Source organism: Taudactylus pleione, unplaced genomic scaffold, assembly GCF_031769625.1.
Source record: "Taudactylus pleione unplaced genomic scaffold, aTauple2 ptg000007l, whole genome shotgun sequence".
In the NCBI taxonomy this organism is placed as follows: Eukaryota; Metazoa; Chordata; class Amphibia; order Anura; family Myobatrachidae; genus Taudactylus; species Taudactylus pleione.
The window spans coordinates 29,965,942-29,986,442 of NW_028284410.1; the positions used below are offsets into that span (position 1 = coordinate 29,965,942).

General features: G+C 41.9%; 1 protein-coding gene across 2 annotated transcripts in view; it reads left to right on the top strand.

Annotated features, from left to right (window-relative positions):
* Positions 1-20,501, top strand: part of NFYC (nuclear transcription factor Y subunit gamma) — a 79,541-nt gene that overhangs the window by 39,645 nt on the left and 19,395 nt on the right. For both annotated transcript variants that reach the window (XM_088462743.1, XM_088462753.1), the window contains exons 3-7: positions 4,323-4,394; positions 10,746-10,859; positions 12,723-12,818; positions 18,445-18,618; positions 18,886-19,044. In XM_088462743.1, coding sequence (XP_088318869.1) covers positions 4,323-4,394; positions 10,746-10,859; positions 12,723-12,818; positions 18,445-18,618; positions 18,886-19,044 — 615 coding nt within the window. The remainder of the gene's footprint in view (positions 1-4,322; positions 4,395-10,745; positions 10,860-12,722; positions 12,819-18,444; positions 18,619-18,885; positions 19,045-20,501) is intronic.

Consider the following 20,501-nt stretch of genomic DNA (forward strand, 5'->3'; position numbering starts at 1 on the left):
ATTAGTACTCTGGTGTCTAGAATTTCTTCAGCAGCGGTAGCTGCTCGTCGCACCTTGTGGCTGCGATCCTGGAAGGCGGACGCAGATTCCAAGAAAGGTCTGGAAGCGTTGCCGTTTACCGGAGAAGTTCTCTTCGGTCCGGATCTGGATAAGATTGTGGCCACGCTGGCGGCAGCCAAATCTGCTTGTCTCCCGTCGGCCGCTGCTCCTTCTGGTTCTGGACCATCGTCCTTTCGGTCATCTAGGGCCCAGGGCAGGCCCAAACCACAGTCGTTTCCTCGACAGGCTGGCCCTAAGAAATCGGTCAAGCCCCGGAAACAGGCATGGAGTACCAGACGTCCGGCCCCCAAGCCAGATGACAAGCCTGCGGCCTGACGGTCCGGGTCTCCCCTTGGGGGATCCCAGGGTGGGAGGCCGCCTGCTGCAGTTCTCCCGGTGTTGGTCGTTCACTAAGACAGACACTTGGGTTCTGGAGGTGGTCTCCCACGGGTACGCCCTCTCCTTCCGGCACAGACCCCCGGCTCGATTCTTCACCACGGGTCTACCATCAGACCGGAACAAGGCTACGGAGCTGCGGAAGGTATTGCACACTATGCTCCAGGCTGGAGTTATAGTGCCTGTTCCATTCTCCCAGAAGGGCCAGGGTTTCTATTCAAATTTTTTTTTTTGGTACAGAAACCCAATGGGTCATATCGTCCGATTCTCAACCTCAAAGCACTCAACAAGTCTTTGCGGGTCCCGAAGTTTCGGATGGAGACCCTACGGTCCATCATTCTGGCGCTGGAACCTGGGGACTACATGGTGTCATTGGACATACAGGACGCTTACCTGCATGTCCCTATTCTTTTGCGCCATCAAGAGTTCCTTCGGTTTGCAATCCGCAGCGACCATTTCCAGTTTCGGGCGTTACCTTTTGGTCTGGCGACAGCACCACGTGTTTTCACCAAGGTGATGACGGTCATGGCGGCTTCTCTGCGGCTGCAAGGAGTCCGCATGTTGCCGTACTTGGACGACCTGTTATTGGTGGCAGGATCTCCAGAGCTCCTGTTACACCACTTGGACCTGACCATTGCACTGCTGCAACGGCACGGCTGGCTAATCAACTGGCAGAAGTCCACTCTAATCCCGTCTCGGAGGATTCTGCATCTTGGAGCCTTATTGGACTCGGGACAGCAAAGGATCTTCGTGACGGAGGACAAGATCTCTGCTTTACAGTCAAGGGTGCGCAGTTGTCTGCACAGCCGCCGGGTGTCCTTACACTCGGCGATGAGGTTACTGGGCTCCATGGTGTCGGTGTTCGACATGGTGGAATACGCCCTGTTTCACTCCAGACCTCTGCAGCACCTGATCCTGTCCAAGTGGAACGGGCTGCCTCAGTCTCTGAAGTTCCAGACGATTGTGCTCACCCCGGAGGTTCGCCTGTCCCTTGCGTGGTGGTTAAAGACGACCCACCTCAACATGGGACGTCCGTTCTGGGTTCCAAATTGGGTCCTGTTGACAACGGACGCCAGTCTTCGGGGCTGGGGAGCAGTTTCGGGTCCACACTTGTTCCAGGGCAGGTGGACGCCGACAGAAGCGGAGCTTCCAATAAATATCTTGGAACTCCGTGCGGTCTTCAATGCTCTCCTGCAGGCACAGCGGTTTCTCCAGGGTCACCCGGTGCAGGTCCAGTCGGACAATGCTACCACCGTGGCCTACATAAACAGGCAAGGAGGAACTCGCAGTCGGGCGGCTCTCGTAGAGGTCTCTCGGATCCTGGTTTGGGCGGAGCGCAATCTTCCGGCCATATCAGCGGTCTTCATCCCGGGAGTGCTAAATTGGCAGGCGGACTTTCTAAGTCGCCAGGACGTTCATCCAGGGGAATGGTCCCTGCACCCGGACGTTTTTCAACTACTGGTGGACAGGTGGGGTCTTCCAGAAATCGACCTCATGGCGTCCCGGCACAACAACAAGTTGCCGGTGTACGGGTCTCGCACAGGAGACGAAGGGGCGTCTCTGGTGGATGCTCTGTCCATCCGGTGGACGTTCAGGTTCGCATACCTGTTCCCTCCGGTCTCCCTTCTTCCACGGGTAATCCGGAAATTCAAACAGGAAGGAGGGATGCTCCTGTTGATAGCTCCCGCGTGGCCCAGACGGCACTGGTTCTCAGACCTTCAGGGTCTGTCCGTGGACAGTCCTCTGCGGTTGCCGCTACGACCGGACATTCTGTCTCAGGGTCCTTGTCTTCACCCGGACCTGACTCGGCTGTCTTTGGCGGCGTGGCTGTTGAGACGGCCATGCTGAGGTCCCGGGGGTTTTCCAGCTCTGTGGTGCGTACCATGTTACGAGCTCGGAAACCGTCTTCCGCGAGGATATACCATCGCGTGTGGCATACGTTCTTCCAGTGGTGTCGACCGATAGGTTATGCACCGCGGGAGTTTCGTCTGTCTCGGATTCTCGCCTTCCTGCAAGCGGGACTAGATCATGGGCTTCGCCTTGCTTCTTTGAAGGTACAGGTTTCGGCCCTATCTGTCTGGTTTCACCGTAGGATTGCTACAATCCCGGATGTGCGCACCTTTATGCAAGGTGTTCTCCGTATTCAGCCGCCCTTTGTTCCACCTATGGCGCCTTGGGATTTGGCTGTGGTCCTGAGGGCTCTCCAAGGACCGCCGTTTGAACCACTGGGCTCAGTGGATATTAAATGGCTAACAGCTAAGACTGTTTTCCTTCTGGCCGTTGCTTCGGCCAGACGTGTTTCTGAGTTAGGGGCTCTTTCTTGTAGACCCCCTTTCTTGGTTTTTCATGGGAACAGGGCAGTGCTCCGCACTCGGCCCGAGTTTCTTCCCAAAGTTGTTTCCCAGTTTCATGTTAATGAGGAAATAGTTGTTCCGGCCTTTAACTCACCGGGTCTTTCCGTGGGTGAGGCCTCTTTGGATGTTGTGCGGGCCTTAAGGACTTATGTTGACCGCACTTCTTCGTTTAGGAAGTCGGACGCTTTGTTTGTCCTCTATGGCTTCCGTAAAAAGGGTTGGCCTGCTTCAAAGCAAACTTTGGCAGCCTGGATCCGTATGGCTATTTCTGAAGCTTATCTTCATGAAGGCCTACCGGTCCCTCCTTCTCTGAAGGCTCATTCCACTAGGTCTGTGGGTCCTTCGTGGGCAGCTCGACGTGGTGCCTCGGCAGTTCAGATCTGCAAGGCTGCTACGTGGTCTTCTGTCCATACCTTCGTGAGGTATTACAGGTTTGACACCTTCGCCTCTCAGGATGCTTCCTTCGGGCAGCGGATTCTCCTTTCTGCACAGGAGCGTCCCCACCCTTAAAGGATACTGCTTTGGGACATCCCCAAGGTATCCTGTGGATACCCTATGGACCCTGAAGTAGAAAATATGAGATATGGTAAGAACTTACCCTTGTTATCTCTATTTCTACGAAGTCCATAGGGTTCCACAGGACTCCCGCCCTGTCGCACCTGTGCTGCAGATGGGCTTTGCTCTGGTCACCGGTTTTCCGTCTCCCTCTGGTGAGAATGTGATTCTTGTATGTGTCCAGATCTTTGTTCTCTCTCTTCCTTCTCCTCCTCCGGCCTATGGCTTGGTAACTAACTGAGGTGCCTTGGCCCGGGGGCGGGGTATAGGAGGGGGACCTAGTGCATCCTGGGAGGCTGAAAGCTTAACTCTTTGGTGCCCTGCGACTGACGTCACACCTATACCCCAAGGTATCCTGTGGAACCCTATGGACTTCGTAGAAATAGAGATAACAAGGGTAAGTTCTTACCATATCTCATATTTTTTATGCAATACTTTATTTTAATGTATTGTGTTCCATAATATTGAGTGCCCCCTATATGATTTCATGCTAGCTATATTTGTATAATTTATTACACATACCAACATTGATGCCTGCAATGTTTTCAGCGCTTAATGTCCTCTTGAGAGGGGAAGGAGGGATCTATTGTCACTTCAACCTGTCGCCATGGCAATGAATGGCTATTATGAACACTGTGCTTTCCTACTTGAAGAAGAGTGCAACATTTGGAGCGGACACCTTCTCACTGTATTTTTTCCGAAAAATACAGTGAGAAGACTGTGGAGGGGAATTGCAGGGACAGAGCTTTATCGCAAGCTCTGTCCTTGCAAGGGATTTGTAATTAATTCCTGTGATATTTCCTATTTAGGCGTAAATATCATACTACAAGCACATGTGAAATGCAGATTGTAGTAAATAGGGCCCTTAGTCACTCCACGAGATGACTTGTGGTTAACTGAACTGTTTTCTGAAGCTGCACTTGATTGCAAATCTGTGTTTTCACGTTTTAACAGCTTTTATGTATGTCCTCCACACAGAAAGACTTCAGGGTCCAGGAGCTTCCACTGGCTCGCATAAAAAAAATTATGAAACTTGATGAAGATGTGAAGGTGAGCCTTTCACTTTTTTTACCTGAACTGTTTAAATGTATTTACTATTTATCATGCTTGGGGAAATAAAAAAATAAATAAAAATGTTTTTCTCTCCTAAACCAGGTTTTTTTTTTTTTTTTTTGCATCAATGTTTCAATGAAAGAAAAATTAATCCTGCTTATTATATTAATACTGTGAAACATTTCTATGTATTAGAATCCTTGATCAACCATGTTTTAATGCTTTCTAACATTAACAATCCAGTTATTACAATATTTTGTATCATCAAAAGAGAACCAGACTAATACCCCTTTCATACTGCCAGCAATAACCTGGGTTATTGCACATAAATGTGCAGCAACCCGGGTTATTGTGCTTTGTGAAAGGCCCCAGTTGAAATAACTTGAGTCAAGCGACTCTGCGTTTCAACCCGGGTAACGAGCAGGGTTGAACACTGGTTCAATCCGGCTCGCGGTGCAGTGTGAACAGGTGGCCTGGGTCCTGTTCACAGCATAGGAGGAGCCGGCGCTTGGAGATGATCTCATCTTCGAGCGCCGGCTAAGCAAGTGATGGCGGTGATGGACCCGTGTACAAATTCCTGGGTGCGACCCAGGTTGGCAGTGTGAAAGGGGTATAAGTCTTCCACTCATACCTGTAGGACTGAAGGTTTTAGAAATGAACATGAAGGAAATTAAACCATGAGGTGTTTCTCTTTGTATTGCCTCTCATGTGTTGGAGTTGTTTACCCTTTAGGATTGAGAATGTTAGCTGTGGTCTTCTCCTGTCCTATAGGATTGTTAGGGGAGGAGTTTGTGGAGACTTAACTGATGCTAGGCAGATTTAATGGGATCAGTATGATTTGCCACCGGCCGCACGGCTAGCGGTTCTAATCCCGACAGCGGCAGCCCGGCAGATGTGGAAATCCCGATCGTCCATTAAGGTAAGTATAGCTAACCTAATTCTCCCCCCCCCCCCCCCTCTAACCCTTCTTTAGGGGTGCCTAACCCTAACCTCCCGGGGGGGTGCCTAACCCTAAGTCGCCCAACCCCCGCCCTCCCCCCCCCCCACCCCCCTCCAGAACCTCGGGCATTTTTTCTTCTATCTCAGATACTGCCCACAGTCTAATTTAGGGTTTTTATACGGGTTCTTTAATTGTTTTCAAAATATAAATTCACAAGCAAACAGGCCTTGTCTACAGTCAAATGCATTAGGATATGCTATATATTATAAACTTCATGTTTATGGTAGGTGTATTCCCATATTAGAAATGGTATCTCAGCCTGTTAAATTTTATTTTTCTTGCTCGGTATAGAACATAGACAAAACAAACGCAAAACCATGTGTATCCAATGCTACAATATAGGGGACACACTGGCTTTCTGGGACGGGGAACCGACCCCAAAAAAGAGAATCAATGGAATGAGTGCTGCTGTGTGACAACAGATTTATTTTCCACAATAAAAATATTCAATCACATGTTCAATACATAATATGCAATACGTAAAATACATCAAATATATGGGCCGGATTCAATTAGACGCAATAAATTATCGGCGGGGAACTCATAGCACTTATCGCTGTTTTTGCCTATTACGGCAATGCGCGCTCCCGTTTTTCACCAAGTCCTATTGCAAAACAGGCAAAACTCATACATACGATAATTTTTCATGGCGAAACCTGCGAAAATGTCTCCACATATTGGGAAATCAGTCTGTACCCCAAAAGAAGCCTAACTGAAAAAAAATAAATATTTTTTTCAGAAAATAACTGCTGGACGGAAGTATATTTTTGTGTCTATAAAGTGCACTTTTGAAATGTTTTTAAAATACACCTGCTGCAGCCACCTGCAATTTTTAAACACCTGTCCCATCTATACAGCCCCCCAAAATACCAGGCCCACTACTTTTAAACCCATTTTCCAGTACTTTCGACCCAAAATTGACATGTCATTTTGACCAAATTAAGCTAATTTAAAAAACTTTTTGGCTAATTTATCATGATGGGTGGTGTCCAAAGGGTTCTGAAACAAATCCACAAATTTTTAGCCAATAATATGGAATTTTCATTTTTTTCACCTGCTTTGAGATGTTGAAAACTTCTTGCCGACTTCTGTCTATGCAGTTATCACATGCGATAATTGAATTGCGTGATTTTGAAATTATCGCAAAAGTGATAATTTATTGCGAAAACGGGTCTTATCGCGTCTAATTGAATTCGGCACAAAGTCTCCAACTTCTTGTATATCTGCATACCACAAAGTAAATATTTTGAGTGCTCATCAAAACATCATTCCACGGTGTTCATCTCACTTTCCAAAATATTTGTAGTGTATTAAGGTGCTCAGCCAGTTCTGGTTTCTCTAGGTGTATATAATTAAGAGAGCAGGTTCCTACACACTGATTAAATTTTAAGAGCTTTCAAATATTTTTCAGAAAAAATTATATGAAAATACCATAGCGTAGTATTTTATAGATCAAAGATTTTATTCAAAACAAGTAATAAAATTCCAGTACATAAAAGCAGAATTAGAAAGGCTTATCTGTTAATGGTAAAGGAATTCTTGTCCATAGAGGAACCAACCATCAAATAATAAGTCAACAGTCTAAATAAGGGAAGCAATGTCATCCGAACAGGCCAAAACACATTATGTTCTAATCAGGACTTCCTCATGTGGTATCCATTTTTGAATGTGTTCTTGAGGTACATTGGAAAGCTTTTAAAATGTTGTCAGTGTGTGGGAATTTGCCCTGTTAAAGAACTAAGCCTATAGAAACCAGTACTGGCTGGGCACCTTAATACACTTCAAAGATTTTGGAATAAACAAAATGTAAGATGGATGCCATGGAATGATTATTTGATGAGCACTCAAATTCACTTTGTGGTACGCATTTATACTAGTTGTTTTTGGACGATCAACCACGTTTTATGCACTATGGCGCCCTTCTATTTGAACAGGTGTTTTTTGAAGAGGCTGCCGGTATTGTGTTATTTTGTATTCATGTTTTGAACAATACGGATTTTATTATTTTTTCACTTTATAATGGCCACCAAACGCTTCTCATCCTTTATATATATATATATATATATATATATATATATGTGTGTGTACATATATGTATGTGAAAAAAATATGTATTCATATATAAATTAGCTCATGATGATATTCACCATAGGACTTTAAATACTGGTTTTATATTGTCAGTGCGGCCAAATAAAAAAAAATAAAAAATAAACCTGCCAATCAAAGTTCACACAAGTCTAGAAGGTAAATGGCCAACCAGAATTAATTACTTTGTCAAACTTATTAGGCAAATTTCACGGAACATATAAAATTGTATTGTTTGTACTTGTTCACAATACCTGAGTGTTATGAAGCCAACATGTACCCTATGCATGATGGAACTTGCAACTTAGATGGCACCCTGTCAGATGCCAACTAATTGGGCTTCTCAAAATTGCTGTTATAGGGCCAGCTGTTCTCCTTGTGCCTGTGAACTTACAACACCCCAAACACAACTGTTGGTAGGTCACTGTGGTGACAATAGTGACAGAAACCTACTAGGTCCAGTGAGAGGCCGGTCATCGGCGGTAGTGTGAGACCAGCTAAGCTCCTTGTGACTGTGAACTTGTGGTCTTGGGATTGTGAGTCCTGTCTGTAACAGGCAGCTATGGTTCAATGTGCACAAACGCTTCCTGGTAGCTGGTATTATACTATATGTATGAGAGATTCAGCTCTGCTCTGGGAAAATGTAGGTTTAGATAAAACTTCTCTCAGCGGAGATTGTAGGGGTTCTATGCCAGAGCCTCCCACAGTACAGGATTAATCGCCACAGCCAGTACTGCACCAGGTCCTCTCCCCACATCAATAGCATCAGAGATTGTTAAAAAAAGGATTATTAATTTCTAATACAGATGCTAGTTGGAAGGAGTTGTGACTTCTCTAACATTGCACTGTTTGCTTCTCCTTTGTTTTTGACACCGTTTTGATTAGTATTTCAGATATGTGGGGTCTCTCTTGTGTGGGACTTTTGGTTTGGGAGGAGGGAAATGAGGCTGGTTTCTTTGATATAGCTTGTATTTTGACTATGTATCTCATGATTTAGCTGTTTGCTTTATTTGTCTTCAATAAAGTGATGAAGGTGGATATTATATTTCTATGGCTTCCACTGGATCAGGACCATCTCACTTTTGAGATGCAACAGACTCCTAACAATTTTAGCAGAGGGGTGTTTATTGGAGTCATTGATGACTATCATGAGAACAAGCAAATGTGGACGAACTTATTCTGGCAGAGCTTTGATTCGAATATTACACACATTCCTATATTTTCTACTAGCTGTTGCCCCTGGCTTCACCCACAAAGCAAACGCTTCAGCCAAGATTTTCTCCTTCATCAAGTCAAGGCTGGGGGACACTGAACCATGGGTAACTGTTGTAGATGGGACTGCAGTAGCTGGCACTTAAACTAAACCTGTAACTTAGCTCTAAGCTCCTTCCCTCTGCAACCCCATGACTTCAGTGTGATTTAAGTTCCTGCGGAGTTCGGCACTGGTAAGGGCTGCTTGGCAACCCATTGTAGTTATTTCTTTGTTTTTTTTGTAATTTCTTTTTCTTTCATGTTTTTGCCTCCGGCGATGCCCACTTTGGGCGTACAGTTCTCCGGTCAGGCAGCCTGAGCGTTCCCTCCCCTGGGAGCGATCTTTGAATGTCTCGTGGTCCAGTGTCCCCCAGCCTTGATGAAGTAGAAAAGGGGATTTTTGGTTACTTACCATTGAATTATTTTCTCTGAATCAGGCTGGGGGACACTGCGTTCCCTCCCTCACGGTCAGTCATGTTGCGTTGTGTTTTTGTGACCGGTTGGTACCTGTGGTTCTGTTTTTATATTGACTATAACTGTTTCACTGGGGTACTGCTTCTCCTTACAAGGCACTTTCAAAGTTGCACTAAAGTCATGGGGTTGCAAAGGGGAGGAGCTTAGGGATAAAGTTCCAGGTTTAGTTTAAATGCCAGCTCCTGCAGTCCCATATACAACCCCATGGTCCAGTGTCCCCCAGCCTGATTCAGAGAAAAAGATTCATTTTTTTTTTTTTTAGCGTCAGGGCCCTGTCGCGGGAGTGGCACATGTGACCAGCAGCGCTATAGAGACTGGTGGTAGCAGCGCCTTCAGCCACCACACACACCAATGTCACTGTGTGCCCTGTGCACAGACTGCTATGTAGCCTATCCTATCCTAAGTGAATGCGGCTCCACCCCTTACCGGCCGCGCATGGTGCCACACCTATCTATTACATTGATGATGTTAATAAATTTTGTTTGTTATTGCTCAGCTTTAACTTAATGGATCGAGATGACACAAAGTCCAGTTACCAGTTATATGTAGGAATTCCACTAGAAATTGATGCAGTTGTCATGAAAATCTGTTCAGTAGTTTTTGCACCAACTTGGAACGAACAGACAGACATAACATTCATATAAATTAATAAGAGGTGGTATCTGAAATTATTCACCTCAGGGTGCCCTCACATAGACATAAGGATACATGTAATACAATAAAATATTTTATTAAAATTACACAGTATTAACATATAAAAAACATTTATACATCAGCATCTAAATGGCCATTCTCACATGTTCATCATAATGGATCAATAATAGCATGTGTGAACAATCAAATGTCCACCTGTATAAATAAGTATATTGATCTCCTTTAAGGTTGTAATTATGTCCAAATAGAGCAATATTGCACTCACGTCCCGTCAATAATTGTACTCCTTATTAGGGGGGGTAATGAGATTTCCAAAGCAAGTTTCAGCTGTTAAATGTCCACTCCCTGAAGTTTGCCAATCAACACTCTCTGCAGCCAACCAATAGGTGATTCAAGGTAGCTATTTCAAAGAGGGTGAAGATTTAGTGGTATACAGTCTCGGTATATTTACCCAGCTCTTCTCTCCCTGACGTCTGTAGGGGCAATGCTGGTCCGAAAATGCTGCTGTTATCTTGCTATTGCAAAGGTGTAAAATCCCTTTCTCTGTATGGTTGCAGGGGGATAGATATAATATTAGTATAGATGTTCCCAATATGATTCTTTAATGTAGAGTTATTCTTGTGTTATAACAAAGTGAGTGCTATTCTTTTAAAATGGAAGTCTTTTTTACGCAAAAGTAGAAATTCTACTTCTGTTTTGGTAGATGTAATGATGCCCATATTTTTCTGTAGAAGTTTGCGCTGCTTCAGTTACTAAACGTGGCTAGGCACATCCCCTTGGACATGAATCGTTTAAACCATTTCATTAAATGGAGACTTTAGTTAAATAAGTTTTTATAGTCTGAAAAACTGTCCATCTTTAAAACCATCTTTACTCCAATGTAGATGATCAGTGCTGAAGCTCCAGTTCTCTTTGCCAAAGCGGCTCAGATTTTTATAACAGAGTTGACCCTACGTGCCTGGATTCACACGGAGGATAACAAAAGAAGAACATTGCAGGTAATATTACCTATTACCCAGCTTTTCTCAGGAGACCATTTAAACTCTGTATAATAGCAAATAATAGTATTGTGGAGAACCATCTCCATGTAGTATGTAAGTGCACTGGCTTCAGACTGCAGTTAGTGCTGTGCATCTGGCATTGTGGTAAATTATTAGTTGGATGCAAACACTCTGGTCAGTGTACCCCAGCCAGCTGTGTTTGTAAACAGTGATTTACTAAAGGGCCAGGGGTGCATTGTTTTAAACAGTCATGCAATTTGGGTATACTAAACATCCAATTTATTAAGTTACATTTTTAGTATAAAAAAAAAAAAGTGGTTCGTACAAGTGATAACTGGTATGTTTACATAAAGTCCAGTGTTACTTGGCATTATTCCCGGTCTTCTAGAGGCTGAGGTTTGAGGACAAAAAAAGTTATGCTGCGTAGGCTCTGCTCAATACTGAGATGCTCCCTCAGTGGTTATACATGGTAATTAGCGATATGTTTCTTCATTAGTAATGAAATAATTATTAGTGTCCCCATTATTAATACAATATTAAGTAGTTCTGCTGTCTACTATATGTTTCTAATATACTGGGAGCACTATTATATATTACTATTATATTGATGGAACTACTAATTTATTTGTGTCCCCAGAATATTAGAGAGATATTTTAATGACACCCAGTATATTACAAAAATACACTCAGTGACCACTTTATTAGATATTAGATACCTCTCTAATACAGGGTAGGATCCCTTTTTGCCCCTGAACAGCTTGAATTATTTTTGGCATGGTTTCAACAAAGTTCTGGAAACATTCCTTAGATATTCTGGTCCCTGCTGACATGATAGCATCACACAGTTGTAGATTTGTCAGCTGCACAATCATGATGTGAATCTTCCGTTCCACCACATCCCAAAGCTGATCTCTTGGATTGAGATACATCACTATGGAGGCCATTGGAGTACACTGATCTCATTATAATGTTTGTGTAACGAACTTGAAATGACGTGTGCATTGTGACATGGTCTGTTATCCTGCTGGGTATTCTGTGTCCATAAAGGGATTCATATAATCAGCAACAATACTCAGACAGGCTGTGGCATTTAAATAATGCTCTTTTGGAATTAAGGGGCCCAATGTGTGCCATGTAAATGTTCCCTACTCCACCACCACAGTACAGAATGGATCCATAGATACAGGATGTCCGGCACCAGCAATCATTCCATAGTCAGTCACTTAAATCACGTTTCTTCTCTTTTCTGGAGTTTGATTTGGAGAACAGCTGACCCTCTCGACCAGGTCTACATTCTATAATGTATGGATTAATGATTGGCTGATTTAATCAAATGATTGGCTGATGTAGATAGTTGATGATTATGCCCGCTCATTAATACAAAGTGGTCACTGAGTGTATAGTAGTGCTCCCCGGTTTAAATTAATAAAATTGTAGTGCCTTATTAAATTAGAAAATTAAAGAAACCCGAACCGAAACATCACATTTATCTATTTTAATTATTGCTCCTATATGTGTGTGTGTGTGTGTGTGTGTGTGTGTGTGTGTGTGTGTGTGTGTGTGTAATTTCTTTTTTTTTGCTATTGTGAAAGAGCACAGAGGAAGCAGTACAGCCTTTCACCCCTCTGTGATGCAGCAAGCTGCTCACGTAGTCTGTTGTACATTTAAGAAACTAGTGCAGGCATCTGGTAATCTTTGTTGCAGGTATAGTTGCTATCTGTCTGACGGCATATGCTGCACAGCTAATTAATGGCTTATAACCATGCGCCTTTTCTTATTTTTTTTTTTAAATAGTTTTCAGAAGCTTATAGGGGTTACAAAACTACATAAGTTCTAACTTCATTCTCTTTATATCTTTAGAGGAATGACATCGCTATGGCTATTACAAAGTTTGACCAGTTTGATTTTCTCATTGACATTGTTCCCCGGGATGAGTTAAAACCTCCAAAACGCCAGGTAAGCTTTCTAGAGGTACTGTAGTGAGTGATATGAGAAGTTTGTGTGCAGGGGAGAGGGGGCGAGCACAATACAGCATAAGGTAGCTCTTGGCCTGTTTTGTATGTGGAAAGTGGATATCCCCTACAATTACCAATTATTTCTAAAAGCTCTTATAGTTTTACACTAAAGGTTTCCTGGCCCTACGCCGCCTTTTTTTTTTTTTTTTGTCACCCTCATTCTGGCCTGTAGGTTTGGGCTGCAAACCATGGCCTCATGGGGGGCTCTGATATGGAACTCTATGTGGATGTATCAAGGATAGTCTTACTCTGCTTGAAAGAGAGGCTCACACCGTTTTGTTATGCACAGTGGGTATATCTGACTCAGGATTCAGAGTGATGGTATTCTATAGATGTCCACAGTGGCACAATGCTGATGCCTAGTAGTTTCTGTGTGCAAATTTCCACGAATTTTCTGGTAAAATCAATTCTGTAAATAAAATACATATGCTGCCGTACATTGCTGCGCACGTTTGTCCATTATGGTAACCATACATAACCAATATTCTTGTATTCCTTCAGTGTAGGAGTCCCACGATGTGCTGTTCCACAACGCGATGTACAGCACATCGCCCCTAATTGAATCAATCCCGTTGGTTTTGCTTTCAAAGATCTATCTTGTTTTACTTAAAATGTTTCATTGTATTGCCTGTAAATCTGTTTTTCTTGATAATTGAAGAGGTAAGTTGCCATAACTGGTTTACTATGCCTTTTGCCCTTTATTTAGAAAGGGAATTGAAAAAAAGTTTAAGTCCGAACATGACATTAGTAGTATTCGAAGTAGAACAAATCAGACAGTCTTTAACACACTTTCTGCCCAGTAGATTACATCTGTTTTGTGATGTACAGTGAGCAATATATGTTTTTTTACATTGATTATCAAATGCTTTTATCTGCAGGCAGTTTCAGCTGCTGTAAACATCCTTGACTGGAAGCTGTGATATTATGGAAAGAGCTTTCAGTCGGATGTTTACAGCTGTTGGCTGCTACTATCATCTGAAGGTTCAGTTTCATGGGTTAAGTGAAAAGAGGACCCTTTTTACCTGCTGGGTAAATGTCCATTTCCATGGATGTCATGTTTTGTAATGCTTTCACATCGCATACCTGAATATTTATGATCTGGGACACCTGCCTTATATGTACGGATCAAGACCCGCACATCATGGTAACACCCAGTTGAACATACAGCATGTTGCCATTTAATTCTGTCAGCGGCTTCATTCTATAGAGTGGGGGAAATTCCCCATGAGGATACATGCAGCTGAGTGAAGGACATGATCAAAATTATTTAGCTCAGCAGGGTATCCTAACCTATCTATATAAAACTTATCCTCTGTAAAGTAGTCTATTGCTTTAATGGTAAATACACTCTTGCCATAGTTAGCTTTTGTTTTGTCTTCTATGTTGTGACAAGTTGTATATGTTGTCCCATCTGTAGTAACATGCGATCGTTCCGATGATGAGCAGCGTGGCGCTGGATCTTCTCTTGCTGCAGTGAGTTACAGGCTTATTGAGGACATGGTTGCAAGGATATAGATGAAGGATAGTTTTTCACATATATATTTTGGAAAACTGCTTGACTTTCACGGTGCACAGTGCATAAACAATATTTGTTAAAGAAGCCAAGATTATAAAAGATATTGGTAAATTTCGTAGGGATGTTGCTGTACAAACACAATTTATTATCCCAAATTTAGTTATTTTATTATTTTTTTAAAATTGTTTTATGAATTTTAAATATTTATACCCATAGAATGGTAATAAACAAAATAAACAGGAGTCATGACAATTGCAAAACCGTACAAGGTGTAACTAACATGCACTGGATCATTATATATTACTCTCTGTATGGTTAAAAGGAGTAATATGAGATCCAACGAAGGAGATTAAACAGAGTTCATAAATGATGAGCAACACAACGGAGTAAACACAGTAAAAAAACCACAGCAGCTCAGGTGTATAAGAGACTCCGCATCTAGTGTATAGCAGTGGAAACATTACAGAAAAAGGAGGCCGTGGTAACAGCTTTGCAAATAGAGGCAGCTAAGTAATCTCTCAATACAGAAAACTTGCAGAAACTAAAAGCCCGCCATGCATATTAATAGTGAAGCCGGGTACCTGAAGGCACCATTCATGCTCACGCAAAACGAATCCTGGACAGTAGTAGGTATCATTAAGACAAATAGGGACTCAGCTTCGCAAGGGATCAATGCATTAATCTAAGGAAAAATATACACCCACCGTATGCCAAACCCCCAACTATGGCATGCCTGAATACCATAAAGGGGCAACTAACAGACTCATATAGGTAATAAACAAAAGTATCCTGACCAAATTTAAAATGAAATTGCCAAATAACAAACACAGATGTTAAATTATAATGACTGAGGTTCTAGTTAACCACTTAACTGACGGCAAAACTAGTCAAATTTTCGTTGTTGTTTTTTTTTGCGGGGGGGCGCGCGCATCGGTCTAACAACTACTGTACATCCCATCTTGACCTGTAAGACAATTTGGCATGCAGTATCCCCACCCCTGCTACCACCCTCCTTTCCGAAGTTGGTAATGCCTTGAATAAGTCGTTCCATGGTGCCTGCAGAAGATACAGGCAGAAGATACAGCCACAGAAGGAAGGAACCGTAACAGGAAAGTATCAGCAACCATATAAAAGTCCAGAGGATATCACTGAACATGACCAGGCAGGAGAGGACTGTGCAGGAAACCAAGATAAAGGTCAGCAGGATAACACTACAACATTCCCCAGGGTAGCCCTGAACAGGAGACTGGAAAGACAAGGGTAGCTCAAGAATAGAATAAGTACCTTTTATACACCAATTAGATATATGCTTCTAAAAGGGTCTCCATTGTAATCCTTATAGCTTACAGTTCATACTGATCAGTACTAGCTATGTTTTGTGCAGCTTTGAATGTGCTTTAGTGAGATTGTAATAATCAGCAGTACAAAGCTTTCTTTACACCTTTTCCCTTATTTCTGATTAGCAAGAAAAGGCACACTGGGAACCATTGTTAGAGAATTGGGTGTCTGCCAGCTGTGCGGATCCATGGCTGATAGGTAAAGGAAGTTTAAAATCTTTGTATGTTCTCAAAATTGCTAGGGACTGGAAAGCTACTGGTTACTACTTCATTTGTCTATGATGCAGGGTTTGTAAACATCCTACACTCTCAGCTGTGAATATGAGATGGCTGGGAGAAGGGTGTTTACTCCTTCTGCCATGGAATAACCCCCAGACTAGTGAGAGAACACCTGCCTTAGCATGGATTTCCGATTCCAACGTTGAACCTGCCTTTTTACCCCCTCAGGCTACTCCAAGATCTGCAATGTGAGCTAGATTATCTTTTAACATTAGATTAGACCTTACCTATTTTTAAAATGTTTAGCAGCAAGTAACCGGTAAAAATGAAAATTACTATGTTACATTGGGAGAATTCACTCCCTGGAAATATGCCGTGGCTGCACATGTGCCAATTACCGTAGCCTGTACATCGCAAATACAAAGGAGCACTTGTGATCTCAACAGACACAATGTGCAGTTCTGGAATGACACATTGCGTTAATGTTGAGGAAATGAATTCCCCTCCCCCCATTGTGTTATAATACTTGGCTAGTCTGGATTTGACATTTGTCCTCCAAACATGTATAAACAGCAGTCTAAATTATTTGAGGTTTTCCTTAGTTATACAATGTTAGATGAATTTACCAGTAAGTAACATGTTTTTCGTGTGGTTAAAAATTTGCTTTTCAAGACTTTTACAAGGTGACTGCAAAATGTTTGCTCTATATGTATTTTAAATGTTTATTGTACTTACAGAGTGCATATCCAATCACTTGTTACACCATAAAAGTTGTCAGGGTTGATTTGGGGGTCTTTTTTTAATAGTGACTTTAAAAAAAGAAAAACACTGGTGAGACCCTTTGCCAACAAGCCCTTATCTACAAAAAAAAAAAGGAATCGCTTTACTTTAGTGCCAGCTCGTAGTTCATATTTGACTTTCAACTTTTCTAGTCCTGTGTCTGGAAGCTACTTTTGCCATTCAATAATTGTGTTTAGTCTGTTTTCAAATAAGCAGTGGTCTGAGGAATGTTTCATTTGTCTGCTATTGATGATTCATGAGTCAATAACTTTCTTGAAAACTGGATTCCTGGAGTAGATTTACTAAGCCGCAGTTTTTCAAAGTCGCCGATGGATTTCAAAGGGCAATAGTAATTAATGCTAAACAAGTGTTTATTTCGCCTTAATTACTATTGCACTTTTTGAAATCTACCCCCTTGTGTGTCTGAAAATCTCTGATAGGCATACTGCAATCTAAGCTGGCAGCCACATACGTGTCATGAATAGCATCTGAAATTAGGGGCTAGTAATTCATAGAATGGACCTCCATGGGGCTGACTTTGTATGTGCAAAAACACCCGGTCCTTGGAGGGTGTACACAGCCATCTCCTTTAATTAATTACAGTTTTACAGGCTACTCTAAATCAGTGCTGGGATGCCAGCACAGATTGCTCACTCAGTTTACAGAGGCAAATTTCGGAATACTGGTTGCTTTTTTCTGAATTATCTGTTTTTTTTCTCTGGATAAGAGCAAGTCTTTTAAATGACAATCTGTTGATTGTAAAAACCGATACTTGTTTCCATCTAAGAGAGACACATTTTTATTTAGTTACTTTTTTTAGTTCTATTGCGTCTGCAGATCTTTTATATTGAAACAATTGTGATTATTATTGTATTATACTCATGTTTTATATCATGTCCATTTATGCTCAGTAAACAATGAGTATATCATGCCTTACAGTGCACTTGATCTATTCCAGTATTTATAGGCATTTACTAAGCGCAGTGTATCTCTCTATTGCTACTGCATAGTGTCCACCTCTGAATCACCCCTTGTTATAGATTGAACTATAATATTGTGTTGTACTTGTCGGAGAGTGTTGAAGTAATATGTGTACTAGGGTATGACACACTGGGCCTGAATCAGATGCAGTGTTGATGTGTGACACAGCATGGCAGTACCAATTGAGACACACGGTCTCGGTAATGTCTAGAAAATGTGTTGGGTGTTCCTGGGAGGTGGCTAAGAGTGTGTTGTGGGAGCTTCGCGGGCATTTCACTGCAATGATTACAAACTTTGATGCATAAACACTGACATTTTAGGCCATACTCCAGACAATCTGCACCTCGCATGGGGCTGGTGCAATTTTCGATGTGTGTATTTAGATGCAACCGTCGGTTACACCATCTGTATTTGAGCATCTAAAGACGTTCAAGGTGGAGTTCTCAGTCCTTGCACATTGACATGTATGGATGTACACCAGGGAAGGATTTGTAGTGGTATGTGCTTAAAGTAGGCAGAAGAAATACTGCCAAATAAACAGACATGGCGCTGCAGCATCCAATTCAGAATCAGGCCCATTGTTAAATGAAGTGAAATGTTTACATATAACTCCACTTAGTTATTAAATTTAGTTCATTTTTAATAGTTCTGAAGTAGATTGGTGATTTGTTGGGTTTTGTGTTGATATCCACCTCTTTGTTTTTAACCATCTTTTACACTTGCACACTTTTCAGGAAGAGGTCCGGCAAGCAGTGACTCCAGCAGAACCTGTCCAGTACTACTTTACACTGGCTCAGCAACCTACAGCTGTGCAAGTACAGGGCCAGACAACCGGTCAGCAGACCGCATCCTCTACAACTACCCTCCAGCCTGGTCAGATTATAATTGCACAACCACAACAAGGCCAGGTCAGTCAAATATAGATCTATATCAATTACACTATTCTTCGATAATATGGTTTTTGTTTTAATATTTTTTAGCTTAAATTCACTTCCATCCCTAAATCTGGGTTCACTCTTGGTATTGATACTGCTGCTCATCAAGGAGGTAAACGTCGGATGAATGGAAGATGTAGACTGTTCAGTGACCTTGTATTGCCTCACTTGCCCCCAGCAGCAACTTAACTTGTTCAGGTTGAAGAAACGAACCCTCCAATTTATGTATTTCTTTTGCAGAGTGCCCCAGTAACAATGCAAGTGGGAGAAGGGCAGCAGGTTCAAATTGTCCAGGCCCAGCCCCAAGGTCAGAACCACCAAGGGCAAAGCGGAACAGGACAAACCATGCAGGTTATGCAGCAAATAATAACTAACACAGGAGAGATCCAGCAGATTCCGGTGCGTACCACAAAGCCTAACTGACTGCATTGTTGTCATAGGTAAACTTGCCTTGTGATTTGAAGCATGACAAAGCTATCATATTTCACTACTTCTTAAAAGGGCTGAAATACTGTTATATAAGAAAAAAAAATTAAAATCTTACAGAAATTCTACTCCTAGATAAAGCTAAAATATATATTTAAAAATGCAATTTCAGTGCAAGCTTCCAAAATAGAATGCGACGGAATCAAAAGTAGGAAATGTGGATGAGGAGTGAATGGCTAATTTAATTGCAGTACATACAGTTTACAAGAAAACATTGTATGAGGGAGGAAGGGGTTTTTGACTCCACACAGGAAAAAAAAAAAAAAAAATAGATATTGAAATATCATGTAGTTAAGCCAAAATATGAGTGATAATCCAAGATATAATATCTCACACGTAATAACACAGTTGGCGGTGCTCCCTAGGGCCAGAGTTTAATTTGAACAAAAAAGAAAAGAAAATGAAGGCTCTTTTTGTGTGGCACTCTTATGTCAAACTGTATATATTAAAATATAGCTTTTATTATCGACCTTTAAAACATAGTTCCTCAAAGGTAAATTGAAGGGTAAGCCCAGTATAAGTGGGACTACTATCGATCATACGAACATATGACAATAACATACACAAAACACACACATATATGTATATATATATATATATATATATATATATATATATACACTTAGAGATAGATAAATATATATATATATAGAAGAAATTGGTGAAAATATTTTTCCGTGTGGGTTGAGAACAGGAAGTTCTCATGCAGGGTTCACCTCCTTGTGTATGTAAGTAAACTTAGTACATACAACTTTATATATGCATGTATCTCGGCACCTCCAATATGTTATCCAAAGTACAACAGTAGTAGGGGTATTGTGTAAGCTGCGTACAACTCAGAGGTATATATAAAAGAAAACATGTATGAATAAACATCAGTAGTGGAGTATTACGCTAGACACAAGCCACATATGCATACAAATATAGCCATAGTGGTGAAGGTAAGTATCTTGCACTGTAATTTATACACCCTAGTAATATTAATTTAACATATGCTACGAAAGTACCAATGGAAACATATATTCTGACCAATCCAATTGTCTGGTAGTGTAGTAATGTTCAGGATAACAATAACAATGTCCACCTACAAGTATAGCATTGGCAGCACTTAAAAGAACATGACAATCAGTATATATTGTTACAGTACTATCCACATTGCGGTAAATTAATTAGATCACATGTGCTGGTGACCAAGCCCAACAGGCGAAACGCGAGTCCCGAATGTATGGCACTGCAGCGGTGATTGATGGATTGCTATCGGCGGGTGCATATGCTGACCTCCACTACCTCCTCACATATCTACTAAGGGTAAAACGTATCTTCCCCGCGTGGGATTCCATGTGTTCATAGACTCTGTATCACACCTCATG